At 56.5% G+C, this 17,977-nt stretch overlaps 1 protein-coding gene across 3 annotated transcripts; it reads left to right on the top strand.

Moving 5' to 3' along the window:
- The first annotated feature begins 230 nt into the window (after positions 1-230).
- ZNF518B (zinc finger protein 518B) lies at positions 231-16,513 on the top strand. 3 transcript variants are annotated; one of them, XM_016128476.2, is made up of 2 exons: positions 231-310; positions 10,175-16,513. In XM_016128476.2, exon 2 carries the CDS (start codon positions 10,341-10,343, stop codon positions 13,569-13,571), a length of 3,231 nt encoding a protein of 1,076 aa, XP_015983962.2. In that variant the 5' UTR covers positions 231-310; positions 10,175-10,340; the 3' UTR covers positions 13,572-16,513. The 3 variants fall into 3 exon arrangements, with proteins under 3 accessions (XP_015983962.2, XP_036083407.1, XP_036083406.1); XM_036227514.1 differs by lacking the exon at positions 231-310 and adding an exon at positions 334-353; XM_036227513.1 differs by lacking the exon at positions 231-310 and adding an exon at positions 762-899.
- Positions 16,514-17,977: the final 1,464 nt, after the last annotated feature.

Raw genomic sequence — 17,977 nt, 5'->3', positions numbered from 1 at the left:
CGGACATCCAGGCTAAGCATGGACACTGCACGCAGCGGATGTGGACGCGCTGGGTCGCGCTTTCAGCCCAGGCCCGGGTCTGGGTCCGTGGCTTTGCCCTGCGCTGACACCAGGCAGGGCTCCCAGCACAGCCTTAGTTAGGGACCTCGGGCGGCGCCCGGCTGCAAGCGAGCCTCCGCTCCGCACTGCGCAGGCGCGGCGTGGACCCTGGCTCCGCCCCTGAGTAGGGACCTACAGCGGACCTACAGGAGGCGCGGCGGCAGCGGCGGCCTGTGGCTGGCGGTGTAGACGCCCCTTCCCGGAGCGGCGGGTGAGTGGCTGAGCAGGGCTCGGGATTCGCGTGCTCGGGGCAGGTAGGGTCTGGGCGCGGAGGGGGATCGCGGGGCCCACGCGGAGCGGGGTCCCGATGAGGCCATGCAGGCTGGACGGGCGGCGCAGCCCACGGTCCCGCATGCCCAGCCAAGTCCCGGCGGCTTCGGCTTCGCGGCCAGGAGGCCCCGGGGCAGGCCGGCCGCGGGGAAGGGGGAGGGGCGGGGCCGGGAGCGCATCGGGGCGGGAGGGGCCGAGGCGGCGGGGGTGGGGCGGGGGCGGGGGGGAGGGTGCAGGGTGGGGGTGGGGCAGGACAGACCCCGGGGCCAGGGTGGCGGCGGGAGCGGGGTGCAGGTCCGGCGCCCCCTACCTGCCCGCCGGCTGCCCGCCTTTGTGGCGCGCGACCCTGCAGGCCGGGCCCCGAACGCGCCGGGTCGCGACCCCGGGCAGCCGCGCGGCCGGTGGGGAGCCGGCTCTGCCCGCCCCCGGCGTTTGAAACGATGCATCTCCTGGGAAAATTTCTACCCGTCGGCTCCGAGCAGGAAGTGTCGTCAGGAGGCCATTTTTAAAGCCTCCTTCAGGCCGCCGAGGTAAGCGCTGACGTGTTTTGATTCTCCGTGGTTAGAGGCACCCCCCCGCGAGCCCTCGAGGGCGCCGGGACGTCCCCGGGGAGACCACGGAGGAAGCCCGTGGACCGCGCCTGGCCTCGCCGCGCCCGCGCTCGTAGAGGTGGACTCGCCTCGGGTGATGTGTGCCGTCGGCGTGAGCGTGCCAACAATAAACTCGAAAACCAGACTGGCATTTTCTTTCCTTGGGCATCTCGGGGCACGTGTCCAGGGACGGGCTTGTCCATCGAGGACCTGTGCACCTTCCGCCGGGGACGGCTGGGATAGATGGCCATAGTTTGACCTGTTCCCAAGGCTGATGTCATGTCACTCTTTGTGGGACCTCCCAGCCCTTTTGTCTTGTTGCCTTAGGGTCGTGGGGCAGTGTCAGGCCAGGGAAGTGAGGCAGGATGCAAAAGAATGAAAATTCCCTAACCACGAGGGAAAGCCAAGGGAGAGAAAGAAATATTCACGTCCCTCTCGTTCGTTGGGTATGCCGTGTATCCCGTTAAAACACCCGACTGTAAAAAACTGGAATAATGAACAATTTTTCAACTTCTCGTCATAAAATAATAAAATGCGAAATACCGGGCGCTCTGTCCTCTTTAAAACTCTACACACCGTGATGTTGTGTTGGAGCCCTAAAACCTGGCCACTTAAGTTTAGATTTGGAGTCACCAGGAATAGGACAGACCTTGCCCTCCTGGAGCTGGAAGTGCTCCCCTGTCTCTCTCTGTCTCTCGTCACACACGCACACGGCGGCACACCCCGTGGTGTGTGTCCAAGAGAGGAGATACTGGTGGCCGAGCGAGCGTCCTGGAGCCCAGCAAAAGGCCGTTTAGAAACCAGTATCTTTTAGTCTCTTTTAAGCAGGATGCACGTAGGAGGAAGATGTTAGGCTTTTTCAATTGTTTGACATCCATGTTATCTTTAACCTAAGAGGCATGCTTGAAATTATATTTTATCTTGGGTCCAATACAGCCTTGAAAAATAACACCTTTATATCTATGTAGTTTCGCTATGCTAATGATGTTCGTTGCAGGTGCCTTTTGAAAACAGAAAAGAAGGGTACTATGTGTTATGCCAAACTAATGACGTAGGCTTTTTAAAATGCAGTAATAGCGGTTAAAAACACACTCCTATTTGCTTTTAAGTTAGGGGATCTGGGCCAGTTTTTATGCCAGAGGAAGAAGAGAGAACATTTTTATTGTCGCCGTGAAATCTGACCTTTGTTTCATTGACTCACTCACTCATTCATTCATTCATTCATTCTACCGGTACGTGCCGAGGGCCTTCTGTGGCCAGGCTCTGCTGTTGACTGCTGAACAAGGCGCTCACCAGTGAGGCTTCCCTAGTCTGGATTGTTCTCAAGCTGCCTGGCATAGGCTGCATGTTCTTTGTTCACATACGCAAACTCAGCCAACTGCAATTTCCAGGATCCGTCCTTGGAGTGAAGGGGGCTAGAGACCATCTAGCGCAGGCATTACGGGGTGCGGAGTGGGGAGGCATCAGAATCTCCTGGGAAGGATTTTAAGCCGCAGCAGGCAAAGGGCTGTCTGATTCCTTAGGTCTCCAGAGTCCTGTGAAGCCTTTTTTTCCTTTGCGTTTTAAGCTCCCCATGTGACTTTGCCCCCACACTCCTGCTTGAGACGCATTCTGGGGCTCATTCCCTTCTTTTCTAGAGGAAAAGTGCGTGAAGAAGCCAAGGCTGTACAGGCCCAGGGCTTCCACCCACGCGTCAGCTCTGCCGCAGGCACCTCAGAGGGTGCATCCCCCCCCCCCCCCGGGATTCTGCGCCTCCAGGCCTCTGCGGGGAGCCTGAAGTTGAGGCCCACGGCACTCGGCGCCTCAGAACGAAGAGCCTTGCGACTTGCCATGCTTGTGACTCACGTCCACGGCTCCCGGCCGGAAGGAGTGCCCAGCACAGCAGATGCAGTGACTTCAGTTCACGGCCTCGCACAGTGGGTAGCAGAGAGCAAACAGTGTAGGTTGGACACCCGCCGACCTTAGAAAAGCCCCCGCGGCTTCTCCAGAGCTGTTTGCTTACAAGAAGCAGGTGATCGAAGGCGCGGCTCGAGGCGTGTAGAGTGGCGTGTGGGTCTGCCTCTGCAGGCGCCCCTTCCGCCTGACTTGGGCAGAGGTGTCCAGGGTTGACAAATGCCGCCAGCCACTGAGCCTCCTGGTCGCACTGACCGCTTTACTGAAACCACCCATTTCCTTTTCCCACCTCCTGCTACACTCCGTAGAGACAGCAGCCCCGTGGCAGGGGGGGTGGAAGAACCCCTCCCACCGTGCCAGGTAGTGTGCCTGGAACACCTGAGTTTCCGAGAACCTACGAAGTGGTTCCTGTCATCGCACACTTCACAGAGAGCATCAGTGATGATGTTTCTAAGGTCACATGGCTAAGCAGGGACCCAGAGTCTACCTGCCTAATAATCGCCTCAATGCAGCGCAAGGCGGTGGCCTCGTCCTGCCTCCAGGCTCCCACAGGTGGGGGAAGCAGGGGTCCCTGATGCTCTCGCCACTCCCACCTGTGCCTCTGCACCCGCAGTGGCAGGTGTGGTTCTCAGCCTTGGCCGCACGTTAGAATTGCACACTGGAATTCAGGTATCTTTTTGAAGGTTCCCAGGTAATAATGATGTGCAGGAGGGCGACCAGCCACCCCAGGGACCTCTTTAAACAATAAGCTTAACATCCTGGGCGTATTATGACAAGTTGACACCCTAATGCGGCCAAAGTTGAGAATCACTGATGTTCTGGGAGATATTTCTGCTGTTTGATTATACTTTTTATTAAACTCTTCATTTCTTTTATGAAATTCTGATATTTTTCTTAAAGGCAAAGAAGAAACGAATACCAACATTTATCAGCATTAGAGACTGAAGTCACTAGGTGTGTTTAATAACAGAATTTTGTAATATTGCTTGTAAGACTTGTTTTTTACTTTTTTTTTTTTTTTTGATGCTAACGAGATTATTTTCTCCGTAACATTTTCCCCCCCCATATACGGAACTGCAAGTTTTAGGCTTTAAGAATTCCAGCACTGGTCATATTCTTTCTTTGGAAAGGTTTTATCTTTAAAAAGAACGCAAAAACAAACAAAAAAAACTATATTAATGACTTCCTCTGTTTCCTGAAGGCGTCTCAGCCCGTAAGGTGTCACCTGGATCCCAGATAACCGCTTTGCAGACTGGAGGGGGTGGGGAAGCCTCACCTGGAGCCCAGTTCTCCTGCCGTCACAGACCTGTATCTCATCGGGCTGCTTGTTAAGCTGAGGATTTCCTGCTTCTCTGGAGATTACTGGACGCTTTTGTCCCCAGACGTCTCACAAAAATACGTTGACTGATTTCTTGACAGAACGCATAACGTTTGCGAAGCACGAGGTTACCTGCTGTCTGCGCGCGCACCTTTTCCTCACATCAGCCGCGCGAATGGGGCATCGTTTACTCCCATTTTACTCAGGAGGAGACTCGGGCTCAGAGAGGTTACCGAGTCTGGCGTCACACAGCTGTTCAGTCCAGAACCCGGGTTTTGAACCCTGTTCTGGCCGTGCCACGGTCATCGCTCTCTCCGCTGTGACACGTTTCACCTGGGAAGCAGAGGCCCCCACAAAGGGGGGCCTCCTCGTCCAGCCTGCCTGCCCCATTCTGTGCCCCCGGTGACACACTTGGTTCCAGAAGGAAATGTAGGACCCCGAAGGTGGTACATTTGTCAGCCAGCGACGTCTGGAACTGTGTGTGTCGCCCAGGTGGCCGTCGATGTGCGAGTCAGCCCTTTCTGAGTGCAGGGCAGTGTGGCGGGGAGCAACCAGTACGTCCTTGCTGGTTTTCCTTGTGTAGGTTTACCGTTGCGTTCACTTCTAGGTCGTCATAATGCTCTGGAAAAAAAATGCTTGCTGAGTGAGGCAAGTTCCTTCCTGAATTCCGTCCTACGGGGAAAATATTCAGTTTACACACCTGATGTTGGCTCTCCCCCCTCCCCCATCCCCAATCGGGTATTACCCATCTGCTCGCATCTGGGCACTTTCGGATAGGGTGGTTTATAATTCGGGTGACTGGGAGACGTGAGTTTGATAGATGACCTTCGCCAAGGCCGAGTAGACAGAGGGAGCCCGTGCAGGTTTGGGGGTCCCTGTGCCTTGGGGCTGAGCGTTTTGCACAGGTTACTGACCATGTCTCTAATTACACTGAAAGTGTGAGGGTCTCAAAGCCTGCCTGGCTTGCCCGACAGCGAGGAGAGAGAGAGCACTTGCCTAGGGACCCAGCAGCGACGCGTCGGAATCTGAGTGCGGACGCCTTTCAAGCTCGCACCTCCACTCCCTGTCTTCTTCCGGGGTACAGCAGCTGCAGCCCTGCCCCGGTGAGCCCCCATGGCAGCAAAGAGCTGCCTACACCTGCTCTGTCCAGAAGGGACGCCGTCCCCTAGTACAGATTTCGGTGGACATCTCTTCGGGACAGAGTTGCGTGTGGTGACGCGGGCAGCAGGCATGGCATGTCATTGGCCAGCCGCTCTCCTTAATTTTCAGACAAACGCCCAGCACAGAAACATCTGTTGGCGACGGGTGCCTCAGAGTTCAGCTGGGCTCGGCGAGAAAGGGCAGCGCGGCGACTGGCTTGAATGTAAAACCGCGTGTAATTAACTTGTGGTTGCGGCATCTTCTCCGTGGTGATTGTAAGCACCTGTCAGCCACCTTGTCAGTAAGGCTGGTGGATGGTGGTGTCCCAGAGGTAAATTATCTTTCAGGCTGTGCAACCAAGCAGATAGAATTAAAATGATGAGGTTCAGCACATATTCTGAAAGCAAGCAACGGCCAGACGGCTAAGATGCCTGTTACTTAGCCCCTCTCACTATTTTTGTGATTAGCATCATTTCTTTTAATTTTTTTTTTTTTCATTAAAAAAACCCAGGCTTTTAACAGTTTGGTGTGTAACAGCTCTGAGCACGTTTAGTCACATCATCACACCTGATCCTCAGGGCAGTCCTGTGAGGTCGGTGCTGTTACTGTCCATTCGACAGAGGGATGGGACATTTTGCCCTGGGTCACACACCTAGGAAGTAAAGCCGTCATCCGATCCCAGAACCAGCGTTTTTAAACGTGATTTCCCTACTTATTTCTCTTGTGCTTCGGCTCAATGCTTGGCGTTTACGGTGTTTAGAAGCCAGAGCCGCCTTTTTAGTAAGAGTGTGTGCGTGCAGCCCTTCGTGGTTCGCGTGGGGCTCAGTGTCACCGATTTCCAACAGACTTACTATGAGGACATATGGGAAAAAACATACCAAACCTAAGAAACCGCGACAAGTGAGCTCAGGGTCGAAAGGGAAACCCACCAGCAGCAAACGCTGCCCTGCGGTCTGGCCCCAGGGGGACGAGACGGGGCCGAGGCCGCACAGCTGTGCCCCTGTGCCCCTCCTCTTGGCATGTGGCTGTCTTCCTGCTGATGCCATCGATAATTCTGCATTAAAAAGCTCACTGTGTGCTGTTTGAAAACAAAAACAAACAGAAAAAACAGGTTTACTTGGTATTAAGTGGCCGTCGTATTCGTTGGGTTAGAAGTTAATAATGCTGAGTCTCTTTCTGTTTTTCGAGGGCCGCCCTAAGGCATCTAGAAGAGTGTCGGTTTCTGGTCCTGGGAGGGGGCCGCAGGGGGCTGGTGACAGGCGCTGTGAGTTTGGAAGGCAGGGGCCGTCAGTCAGTCAGCAGTGACTCACAGAGCGTCCTCAGTGTGATGTGCTTCATCTGCAGTGTGGTCATCAGCCGCCGGGCAGTAATTTGCCGGGAAGAGCCAGATGGAGGAAGTTTGGGGGGGGGGGAGCAGGAGCCCCCACTCGGGTGTGCCTGCTGCGGCCACGCGGAAGTGCGGCACCCCAGCCACCTTCGTCCTTCTATGCCACATGGCTGTTTCCCTCCGACTCACGTCTGAGACCTCCTCCCTACCCACCCCGCGTGCCGCCCCGAAGAGCCACGCAAGTTGCAAACGCCAAAGAGAACGGTGTCCGGTGGTTGTAAAGACGCCTGACACTTTGCACCCCGACTAAGAGAAGGGCCGACGCGGAAACACCCATTGATTTGAGCATGGTTCAGAAGCCGAGAAGGTAGTTCCCAGCAGGTGGCATAATTCGGTCATGGCCTAGACCTGGGTGGCCTTTGCTGATTACAGCCTCACGCTTCCTACTGACACTTGCTCCTTTGGGTTCTTAATTCGAAAGCACCGAGAGGGTTGTGGAAGCCTCTCCAAAGAGACCGTGGTCCCTGGGTGCCAGAGGCGGCCTGGCTAATCCTCATGGCCGGGTCCCTCCGTCAGGATGCCCTCCACTTGCTAATGCACATGATCTTATCGGCCACCGTCTTAGATGTTACGTCTTCGGTTTTAGGGGAGGTTTTAAAAGGACTTGGAAAGGAACTGGCAAAACTGCCTCCTGTGGTTTTTGAAGAATCTTGGAGGCTTGGAAAGGTACTGGAAAGCTGGGAGCTGTACGAAGAGAATCTTGGTTTGGATGATGCTCCCCACAGAGGAATCTGGTTCCGTGATTCGAGAGCTGCTTAGGGTCGGCGTGTGAGGAGTGCAAGTTGTGCCAGACAGGCCGGCCGCCCCTTTTCTTGCCCGTGTTCCGTTTTTCTCTTCGTTCCACCCCACCCCACCACGTCCCCCGTAACGAGGAGGATCGCGAGGCTGGAGACGACATGGACATACTGCTCTGCAGGTCTCTGGACATGAGGACTGGGTGAGAGAAGAGATTAATAGCCCGTCTGTCACAAAGGATTCAGCCGCTGGCAGCTAGAGTCAGGATGTAAGAAAGCTGTAAGGAGGCTGGTTTCACTTTGATTAAAGGGTAACTTTCTTGACCATGAGGACGAGGTGCAGCTGCCTGGCGAGGGGTGTTTTATTTGTGGCGATCGATGTTAGAGCATCGGCTTCACGATCGCGGGTGAGAATATTGTAAAGTTTCTGGAAGTTTCAGCCAGTGGCTTGCATTAGACTTACGCGGAGTGCTTTTGGAAACCACACACATCTTTTCTCCCGAGAGTCAGACTCACTGGCCCTGGGAGGAAGCCCAGGAGTGGCCGCTGCAGGTTGGCTCTCCAGGTTCAGGAACCACCGGGCCCGTCCTCTGCAGAGCACCTTTCTGGCCCCTCCATTCTCTAGGCCTGTGGTTTTCTTGGGTTCTGGTCGGGGCCATTGTTCTCTCCGTCCTAGAGGCTGCTGTTAACTGCTGTTGTGACCATGTCAAGGATGGCAGTCTTCGTGGATGGTAAAAGGCCTGCGGTTTCCGGGGCCAGCAGTGCCAGACCCGGCTCAGGCATCATCTGGGTGAGCAAACGGGCGGCTCGAAGGCACTCAACCGTAGCAGTCTGGGTGTCACTCCGACCCCCTTCCCCAAAGCCAGTTTGCGAATCTGGAGAGTAAAGGGTGTGTCAGCTTCCAGGGCCTCTGCTGCAGGGCCCGCTCGTCGGGTGCACCAGGGGTGCGGTGGAGATCGGAGTCCTCGTCTGGCTCCCCACTTGGCCAGTTAGGCGTCCGTGGGTCCCGCGCTGTTGACAGGCCCCTTGCCTAGGTATGCGTTTGAACACTGAGGGGACTGGCAGCACCTCACAGCCCTCCAGGGCCTCTTCCCCCCAATGCCCAAGGACTATACGCACTTAGGGTAGGGCGAGTCTGAGGCTCTCGATGCCACCGGGGGCTTTGGAAAGGAGACAACGCCTTTTGCAAAAGCGACAGAGGGAAGGACCATGCAGCGAAAGGAACTAGAGCTTGGTGCCAGGCAGGGTATGTTCTCATGACGCTCCCCAAAAACGCTCGTGAAGGGCAAGCCTCGTGCCGGGCCTGGCGCTGCAGCCGTGGCCTCCGTGACCGGCAGGGAGGTCCCCTTACGCGCCTCAGTGTGGGTCACCGCTGGGCGGGACGTTGGTCGGATGACTGTCCTTAATTAGTTGCCACATGAAAAAAATTGAAGTGCAAAAGGTTCTCTTAGGTGATAAAAGAAAGGCCTTTAACGGATCCCAAACTAGAACCGTTTTGCAGCTCCTAATTCTGCGTATCATGAAAAGTATTGAAAGATAATGAACTACTTTTATGTAAAATGTAGTCACTGTGTCACACAGAGCATGGTACTTGCTCCAGTAGACGTTTGTGCCTCTACTGCCACAGCGTGAGCCGGCTCCGTGTCCCGCCCGGGTCTCCCTGCTGCGTCCGGCTCTCGTGCTCACGGCGGCTGCAGGCCGTGGCCGAAATGATTGACAGGTCGTGGCGAGTCAGCGCTCGGCTCCGCGCCTGGTTCTCATGTGCAGGGAAGGCCGCGTGCTATGCTACCGCCTCCTAGACCCTCCCCTGATCAGTCCGTCGCCCCCCCCCCCCAGCGCCCTTCTTTCCTCTCCTCCCCGCCCCCCGGCCCCGGCCCCTTCCTCTTCCTCGTCCAGACCCGCTCCCCAGACCGCTCCCCAGACCCACTCCCCAGACCCACTCCCCAGACCTTTGGCGCTGCCCGGCTGCCCTGCCGACGCGTCCGCGCCCCTGGCCGTCCCGGCCTCCGTGGCCCCCCCCACACCCCCCTTGTGGCCGTTTTGCTCCCAGTGACCGTCTGACAGGTACATGACCTGCCCCGCGCCGCACGCCGCACGGTGGCCGCGCAGGGTACATGCTCAGTCAGGTGTTGACGGCACAAGTCTTTGTCCGCGAAAAACCGTCAGCATTGACTTTATGAAAGCAAATGAGGGAGAGAGTACGAGGGAGAGTTGGGATCCGAGCTGATCCTCAGCTGTGACGTAGGAGCGAGTGGCCACCCGAGCTGACGCGCGGCTTGGTGTGTGTGTGAGTGTGTGAGTGTGACTGTGTGTGAGTGTGAGTGAGTGTGTGTGAGTGTGACTGTGTGTGACTAAGTGATGCCCTCCCGCGCCGTCAGTGAGGCTGATCCGAACCGAAGCCTGTGAAGGTGCTGGGTGCTGGGTGTGCCCAGCGACACTTAAAAATGACTCACTGACCAGAGGCTCTTCTGCGTGGCCGCTGGGACCCCCTTGCCCCCCGCATGTCTGTGGCTGGTCTGAAGGATGAGTTGTGGGGGACCGAGTTTGGAAGTATTTTCAGTCAGGCTTGTCACTTGCCAGCTCCGTTGTACCCTGCGTTGGCAGCAGCATGTGTCTTACGACACTACGTCGAGACTTAGCATAAATTCCCAAGCTCGTTGAGACACAGAGCAAGTTTCGAAATAGCTTAGCTAACCCTTAAGTTCACGTATTCATCATGTTTTTTGGTCCCCCCCCCCTTCAGCGTTGTCCGGAATATCCAGGAACTGGAAACAGGCGTACCGGGGGACCGTGGACGGACTGCGGTGCACACGCACACGGATCGTGACCATGCGGAGCGTGCTGGAGGGCGGTGCCGCTGGCCCCGGCCCTGCGAGGGCCGCCTCGGTCCCCGTGGGCTCCGTTTAGCAATGCAGATAAAGAAGATGAAGGACATCGGGCAGCAGCTGTTGGCTCCGCAGGTGAACGATGGACGTAGCTCTCTGACCATGTCACCCCGGCAGCCCAGCGCGGACAGAGCGCCGCGGCCGGACGGGCAGGATGCTCAGGCTCTCTTGTATCAAGGCTCGGAGGCGGAGGCTGCCGCGATGCCCACCGCTACGTGCGTCAAGTGCAAGAGCGTCCACAGGGTCCCCCTTCGGGACTTGAGGAAGGGCCCCGGGCAGAGCCCGGCGGAAGACAGGTTCGTGTGCTTCCCCTGCAGCCTCGGCGGGGCGCCCCCCGGCTTCCACTTAGGGAGCGGCGACCCCGGCGCCGCGCCGGTGGGCAATAAAACCGAGCCGGTCTCGAGTGCCGCCAGCAACAAGTTCAAGGTGAGGAACTTCAAGCCCGGCAAATACTACTGCGACAAATGCCGGTTCTCCACGAAGGACCCCCTGCAGTACAAGAAGCACACGCTGCAGCACGAGGAGATCAGGTTCATCTGCTCGCACTGCAGCTGCGTGTCCTACACCAAGGGCGAGTTCCAGAGGCACCTGGTGAAGCACACGGGCATCTTCCCGTACCAGTGCGAGTACTGCGACTACGGCGCCATCCGGAACGACTACATCGTCAAGCACCGGAGGAGAGTCCACGAGCGGGCTGGCGGGAAGCGGCCGCCCAAGACGGCCGCCCGGCTGGAGCCGAAGAGGGCGGGCGCGGCCCGGCAGAGCGCCGAGCTCCCGCGGGCCCGCGACCCGGGCCCCACGCCGCACGGCAGGCTGTCGGACCAGCTCTCGAGGTTCTCCCTGCACTCCGACAGAGAGCGGACGCACACCCTCACACTGTCCCCCGAGGCGAAGGGCCCCCAGAGAGACGTGGTGTGCGTCCCGGACAAGGCCACCCTGCTGGCGCCGAGCGAGGCCTCGGTGCTGGAGAACAAGAGCGTGGAGGTGGAGGTGCTGTCCCCCGCCAAGGAGCCCGTGCAGCCGGGGATGCCGCTCACCGTCGTGGCCCCCGCCGAGCTGGTCGTCCCGGCCCACTGCCTGGCCCAGCTGATCGACGTGAAGGTCGTCAACGGGACGCAGCAGCTCGTGCTGAAGCTCTTCCCGCTGGAGGACAACGGCTGCGCGGAGGCCGGCGAGGGCGCCGCGGGGCGAGCCGAGCACACGGCCAGGGCGCGGGGCCCGGGCGAGCGGGACAAGGCGGCGTCCGCCGAACGGGCCAAGTCGCTGGCCGTGGAAGGGAGCGGGGGCGCCGGGCCGCTCCGGCCGGCCCTGCAGAGGCAGCTGAAGAGCGTGCAGTGGGTGAGGTCGTACGACTTCTTCATGTCGCACGCCGGCGTGCGCAGCTCCGCGGAGGCCCTGCTCGCCTCCGACAGGGCCGAGGATGCGCAGAGGAGGAGTCACGTGTTTCCGCACAGGGCTGCCCTGCCCCCCGCCGCCCTCAAGGGCCACCCGCCGTCGTCGGGAGAGAAGAGCGGCGTTCTGTGTGGTCTCGGCGCTGCCTCAAACCCGTGTCCGTACAAAGCCGCCGTTTCTTTTGCTGAAGACGTTCGGCCCCTGCACAGGGACCCGCAGCGGCTACTGCCTCTCGCTGCATCCCCCGCCGCCATCTCCTTCCCAGGAGAGAAGGGCTCATTGCCCGTGAGCAAAAGCGACTTGGAATCCCGCAGCGAGATCAGTATTCCCGTGACCATGCTCCCGTCTGCCAGGAAGCTGAAAGCCAGCCAGGCGGAGGACCGCGCGGCCGTTTCGAACCTGGGCCAGATTTCCGCACAACGTAGAAGCGAGTATTTACACATAAACATAACAGGGGACAGAATGAGGTCGCAGCCGCCTGGCCACCGGCCTCTGGAGGTTAAGAACGCGGAAAGGGCCGGCGACGCTTTCGAGGGCCCGGTCATCTCGTCCGTCTTCTCCCTGAGCTCCGGATCCGAGGACGTGCCCGAGGGCGTGAAGTGGAACAGCTCGACGTCCAAAATAAAGTCCATCGAGCTCCTGCGCAGGAAGATCGCTCAGCTGATCGAGTCCTGCGGCCGGCCCTCCTCCCTGGCGGCGGGCAGCGCCCACCGCCGCCCCGTGGGGCCGGCCTCGAAGCTGATGCCGAAAGCCGCCCCCGAGGGTGTTCAGGAAATCAACGTGGCGTTTGCCGGCGCCGGCTGTTCCCGGGGTCCGCTCCCCAGGTCTCAGGACGGTGGCGGCGTCGGTGCCCACCGTGCCCATCAGCAGACGCACCCACAGTTTGCAGAAGGCAGCAGCGGGAAGGCCGACAGCCGAGGAAACCGGAAGGCTCCGGTCGCCACCCCAGTGCTGATCCCCAAGGGGGCGGTGCTGAGGCTCCTCAATTCCTCCAAGGATGCCCGCGTCATAGAGGCTACGTGCGAAGCGCCCGTCAGCATCCCTCGCGCCGAGACTCAGTTAATAAAACCCATCCCGTTCTGCCCCGCGAAACAGACGGACTCAGACCTACAGGCCGTGACGAGCGAGCGGAGGCCCGTAGACGCGTCCCGCAGCACTGACCCGCCGCATCGGCCTAAGCCGAGGAAAGAGAGTGTGCTTTGCAGCAGCGCCCCGAAAAGAGCCGGCCCCCCGTACGGGCAGCAGGGAAGCAGCGAGCTGAGCAAGCACGGGAGACTGCTTTCCAGAAGTCTTTCCTTAAGTAAAAGTAAGACCAGACAAGTGAGCTCCACCAAGAAGAAAAGCAAGATTCAGGCGGATCCCATCCGCTGTTTCAAGGACCCTTCGATTTTTCAGGTCGCTAGACAGCTCCGGCTGATAGCGGCCAAACCGGACCAGCTGATTAAGTGCCCCCGTCGGAACCAGCCCGTCATCGTGCTCAACCATCCCGACGTGGACTCGCCAGAGGTGACCAACGTGATGAAGGTGATCAACAAGTACAAAGGCAACGTCCTCAAGGTCGTCCTGTCGGAGAGGACCAGGTGTCAGCTGGGCATCCGACGGCACCACGTGCGGCTGACCTACCAGAACGCGGAGGAGGCCCATCACATCAAGAGGCAGATGATGCTAAAGATGAAGCTGAAGAAGGTGCATAAGAACAACTACCAGGTGGTGGACTCCTCGCCCGACGACGCACAGTGCATCTTTAAGTGCTGGTTCTGCGGACGGCTGTACGAGGACCAGGAGGAGTGGATGAGTCACGGCCAGCGGCATCTCATAGAAGCGACCAGAGACTGGGATGTTCTTTCCTCCAGGGGGAAATAAGCTAAAAATTGGCGTTTGAAGCAAAAATGATTTGGCTTTCTTTTTTTTGTTTTTTTGTTTGTTTGTTTTGCACCGTTGATTCTGGTTTGGGTTGGGATTTTTCTCTCCCCTCCCTGACCCTAGAGGAGCAAAACAGATTGTAGGAAATGGGAGAATGGCTCTTCAGACCCCTCGTAGGAGCGATGGGACCCAGGAGTCCGACGTGACTCGAGACCCGTGACTGGAACTTGGAAGGTGTGTGAAGCCCCTGTACGCACAGATTCACGAACCTGCGTTTTTCTGGAGAGAAGTGAAGCTCTCAGCGGATTTTCAGTGGGACCTGAGACTTGTCCTTGTTCAGGGTCCTTTTTTTTTTTCTGAGTAGACACGGAACCTTGCAACGCACGCCGAGGGCGGGGTGAGAGTGTTTTACGCCTGCCCCTTATGTAACCAAGGGCTACGGAAGCGTGAAACCCCCGCCTGGGCATGCACGGCCACTGCCCTTGGCCGTGACTGGTCTCCTGAGTATTTGGTACATAATGGGAATTTTATTTTCTGCTGTTATCTTAGATTTGCTTCTAGAAAAGCAGCCATTCTTTTAACCCCTCTCCCCCTTTAATACGTATGTGTTTTTTACAGCACAGAAAGCTGTGCGGTTTTTTGGTTTTTTGTGGGTTTTTTTGGCTGTTTTAAAGAATGGTTCCAAGGATTTGCCTGAATCTGCTACTTCAACGGAGGTGTTAGGAAAGAAAGAAAACATTTTCAAGCTTCTGCGTTCTTTTCAAGTATCTCTGTGACAGCTGGGGAGGGAACGTGCCTTTTTGCAAAATGAAAGAGAGAAACTGATCACAGAGGGAACATGTCTGAAATTAAGTCTCCTGTTGGCCCTCACCGCTTCGTAAAGTAACCAGGTGAAGATGTGAATGACCAGGCTTCTTCCAGCCGAGGCGGAACTCGGGAAGACGTTTCAAGGTCGGGGGCGAGCAGGCGCACCTGCCACCCTAGCGCGGCTGAGCTTTCGTTGGGGAGCGCGTCGTAGGCCGCAGCCGGTGGCCGCACGCTCTCCCCGTCACTGAGGGCTCGGCCCGCAGACGCTGCGCTCCCGGCCACAGCCTGCTGTCCCTTGCGGCTTTTCTGGACGGGCGCTCCCGCGGGAGGAGGCGGCCGGCCCCGGGCCCACGTGTGTGCGCATCAGTCAAAGCCGTGCGGCTTCCGGGGCCGGCGGCCGGATGGGCGCGCGCCGCTCCGCCCGGGCCTTCCTCCTCACGTGCCCGCGCAGCGGGCCACCGGCCGTCACGTCGACGCAGGTGGCTCGGCCACAAGGCAGCCCCGACACCCGAGGCTGCCTGCCTCCCTGCGGGGACCGCTGCTTCCTCAAAGGACGCGCTGGCGTAGGGAACGAAATGGGGGTGTCCACCTCCGAAAAGGACGCGAGTGAGATCTCCATTGCGTTGGGTAGTCAGAGACTTGTTTTTTTTTTTTTCTCTCCACGAGGGGAAGTGTTAGATTCTAGATCATCCTCGGACAGGCGGGATTGCGGTTCTTCCAGGTCGCCAGCATTCCTTCTGTGTGATCCACACACGAGCATTAAGTTCATTAATTGGTTGATTTTTATTGAAATTTAAAATTTGGATTTTTATATGTGTATATACCTGTGTGTACACATATAAATATTTTTTACCATGTGAAAAAAACCGCAGTAGCCGATTTTCTGATTTCTTATTTTGTAACGAAGCTATGTGGGCTAGAAAAAGATACTAAGCGTTTTATATGCTAGAAAATTTATTTTTTAAGTACCTTTTTATAATGGTCTGATCTCACTCAGAAAGCGGAAGCACAGGAAGCGATGAGCCTGCTTCGTGACAACCGAGAGGAGTAGACGCCCCTGAGGACGTTTCGTGACACTGCGTGGCCCCCGTGCGTTTGGAGTCGGTGCTTTTTTGGGGGGAAATGGTGTTTGTGGACGACTTCACCACAGACAGGAGCGCATTCTGAAGTTTTATCCATTTTTTTTTTCTCTTATACCTCACTACTGAGTAGCATCTTCCCCAAAAGGCTTGTCACGGCCTTTTAGGAAAGAGTGACCACGAATCACATCGGCGCGTTAAGTGTCAAACCTAAAACGTTTTACACTTCGCAGCACAGGCTGTCGTTCAAGTATTACGCACGAGCACAGAGCTAACTTCTGCGAGGAGAGGATGCAGCTAAGCTTTGGGGGAGTTCTCAGAACCACAGTCCCCATGAAGGAATTAAGAACGCTCCTAGGAGTCATGAAAAATGAGACAGGAAAAGCGAGCAGCCTTCCCTACGGAAAAAGCTCTAGGAAGTCACTTGTTAACATGTAGGCAAGTGTCACGAAACCGGAGTGTCATTTCTATCAGAGCTGGAGACGGCAGCAGAACTGGGTTATCTGTGCCCTTTCTTACCTCGAAGGACCTCTGCTCACAAAATTTTATCAAGAGTACTAATAGAATCATTTTACACTTATTTTTTAAAGTCGATTTTCTTTTGGGGAATCAGAAATGAGATAATCTCATTATATTTATGATATGGCAAAGTGTTTTTCAATGACTCGACGTATACTCTTAGTAGATTATATTTTACTCAAATGTTTATTCCCCAGCCCCAGCCAATTTTGTGAGTCCCTCTTATGGGCCAAGTACTGTCTTGTCAAACTAAACACCGTGTGTTATAACCCTCAAAAGCCCCGTCCGCCTTTCTCGAGGACATACTGTGGAAGCCGTCCCGGAAAATGAAGATATGACGATAACTGCTCGGCCTTCGGATTAAATGTCGGAATCTGTCCGTGTCAACGTGAGCAAAAACCAGAACACCGCATGACATGTTTGAAGCATCATTATACGTCCTGCATTAACAGTTCGTGTGCTGCTGTTTTTGAAACACGTTTGTATATAGATATAGAAGTTGGAGTAAATTTTGTTAAATAAAGCAACTAAAATTTTCTCTGCTTTTTCATTTCAAATGTCAAGCAGAGGGGGCAGTTCACACGGCCTGTCTCGTACGTTTCTGAACCACGTGGGGTGAAGGCAGCCTCGCTGCGCACCACACAGCCCAGGTGCTTCGGATGCCGCTGGGATATGTTTTGAGTTTTGAGTCAGGGGCGCTGCTCTTTATGCACGGGAACCCTGAAATGAGGCCAGGTTTTCCTGCTTTGGCTGAAATCCGCAAGAGATGCTGGTTTGGGCAGCAGGGTCCCTTTTCGTGCCATGGTCGGTGGCCTTTTAGGACGTTCGGGGCACCTGACCTGCCCCCCACGTGCAGCCTGACAGCCGGGGTGGGGGCGGCCTGAGCGAGGGACGAGCCTCCCGGACCACGTGCGCGCAGCCGCACTGCCGATGCCACACGCTTGGGAGGGAGGAGGGAGGAGATGTGGAGCGGGCTTACCTCCCCCGTAGCATCCCAGCGCCCGAGGAGCCCAAAAGGGAAAAGGAGAATTGGACTCCACGTGAATATTGGCAAACCCCCGAGGAAAGCAAAGATGACATGACTTGTTTAACTTCAGCAGTTGGGCTGGCGGCCAGCTGAGCTGCAACGAGTTGCTGTCCTCTAATGCTGCAGACGGAGTAAAGTTGTCACCTTTGGTTATTTAGGGGAGAGTAGAGATCAAATCAGGCAGTGCAGGGTTTGCGTAAGGCCGGGGCTGGCGATGGGGTGAACAGGGAGGGGCTGGGGCAGAGACTGACGTCAAGGCCATAAAGGCAGGAAGTGGCAAGCCCCTCATCCACATGGTATTAGGACGGACGCTTAAGCTCGGAGACTGACGCCACCTGACTCAGGACAGTGTTTGGGCAGGAAGCACCACAGTGCCTCTCGTCACTATGAGGCTCTTTGCCACACGTAAAGCCTCGGGTTGCCACAGGTTACACGCAGCATCAGTTGCCTTAAGTTCCAACTCGCGTCAGACATGCTGCTTGGGATGAGATACCATGCTAAGGGACCTGGACTTACCCCAGAGCAGATACTGCAAGCCACGTGTGCAAGCTCAGCTTTCCAACAGTCACATCCAAAAGTGAAACGAGCGGGTGACATTTAGACGACCCAATATGTCTAAAACATTAAACATTTCCAGCGAACAAAGCTTTCTAAAACATTTCACGTATACACAAGAAATACAAGTACTAACAGCACTTTTAAATGAAGTTCAGAGATCTGGTATTTTAAACTTAACGGCGTGTTTCTCCTTGGGTGCTAAATTGTTACTTATAACGGGATTGTCCTCCCACATAAGACAAGTCGTGTGGAATTTGAGGCTCCTGTTTTTAAACCTGAAAGCCAGTCCTTGAGTCACCGCGCCCACGTCACACGTGTCCGTGACCGTGCGTGTCTGCTGGCTGCCGTATTAAGCAGCGCGAGGGAAGCAGGTGTGTTGTAAACACCAGCTTTCCGCCCGAGCCTGATGCTGGAAG

Source organism: Rousettus aegyptiacus, unplaced genomic scaffold (assembly GCF_014176215.1).
Source record: "Rousettus aegyptiacus isolate mRouAeg1 unplaced genomic scaffold, mRouAeg1.p scaffold_m13_p_10, whole genome shotgun sequence".
Classification (NCBI taxonomy): Eukaryota; Metazoa; Chordata; class Mammalia; order Chiroptera; family Pteropodidae; genus Rousettus; species Rousettus aegyptiacus.
Note: the sequence above shows the minus strand (reverse complement) of the source record. Positions and strands in the feature narration are given on the sequence as shown.

Bases quoted from the DNA above. Each gene is read 5' to 3' on its own strand.
- ZNF518B (XM_016128476.2), top strand. From the start codon at position 10,341: ATGCAGATAAAGAAGATGAAGGACATCGGGCAGCAGCTGTTGGCTCCG.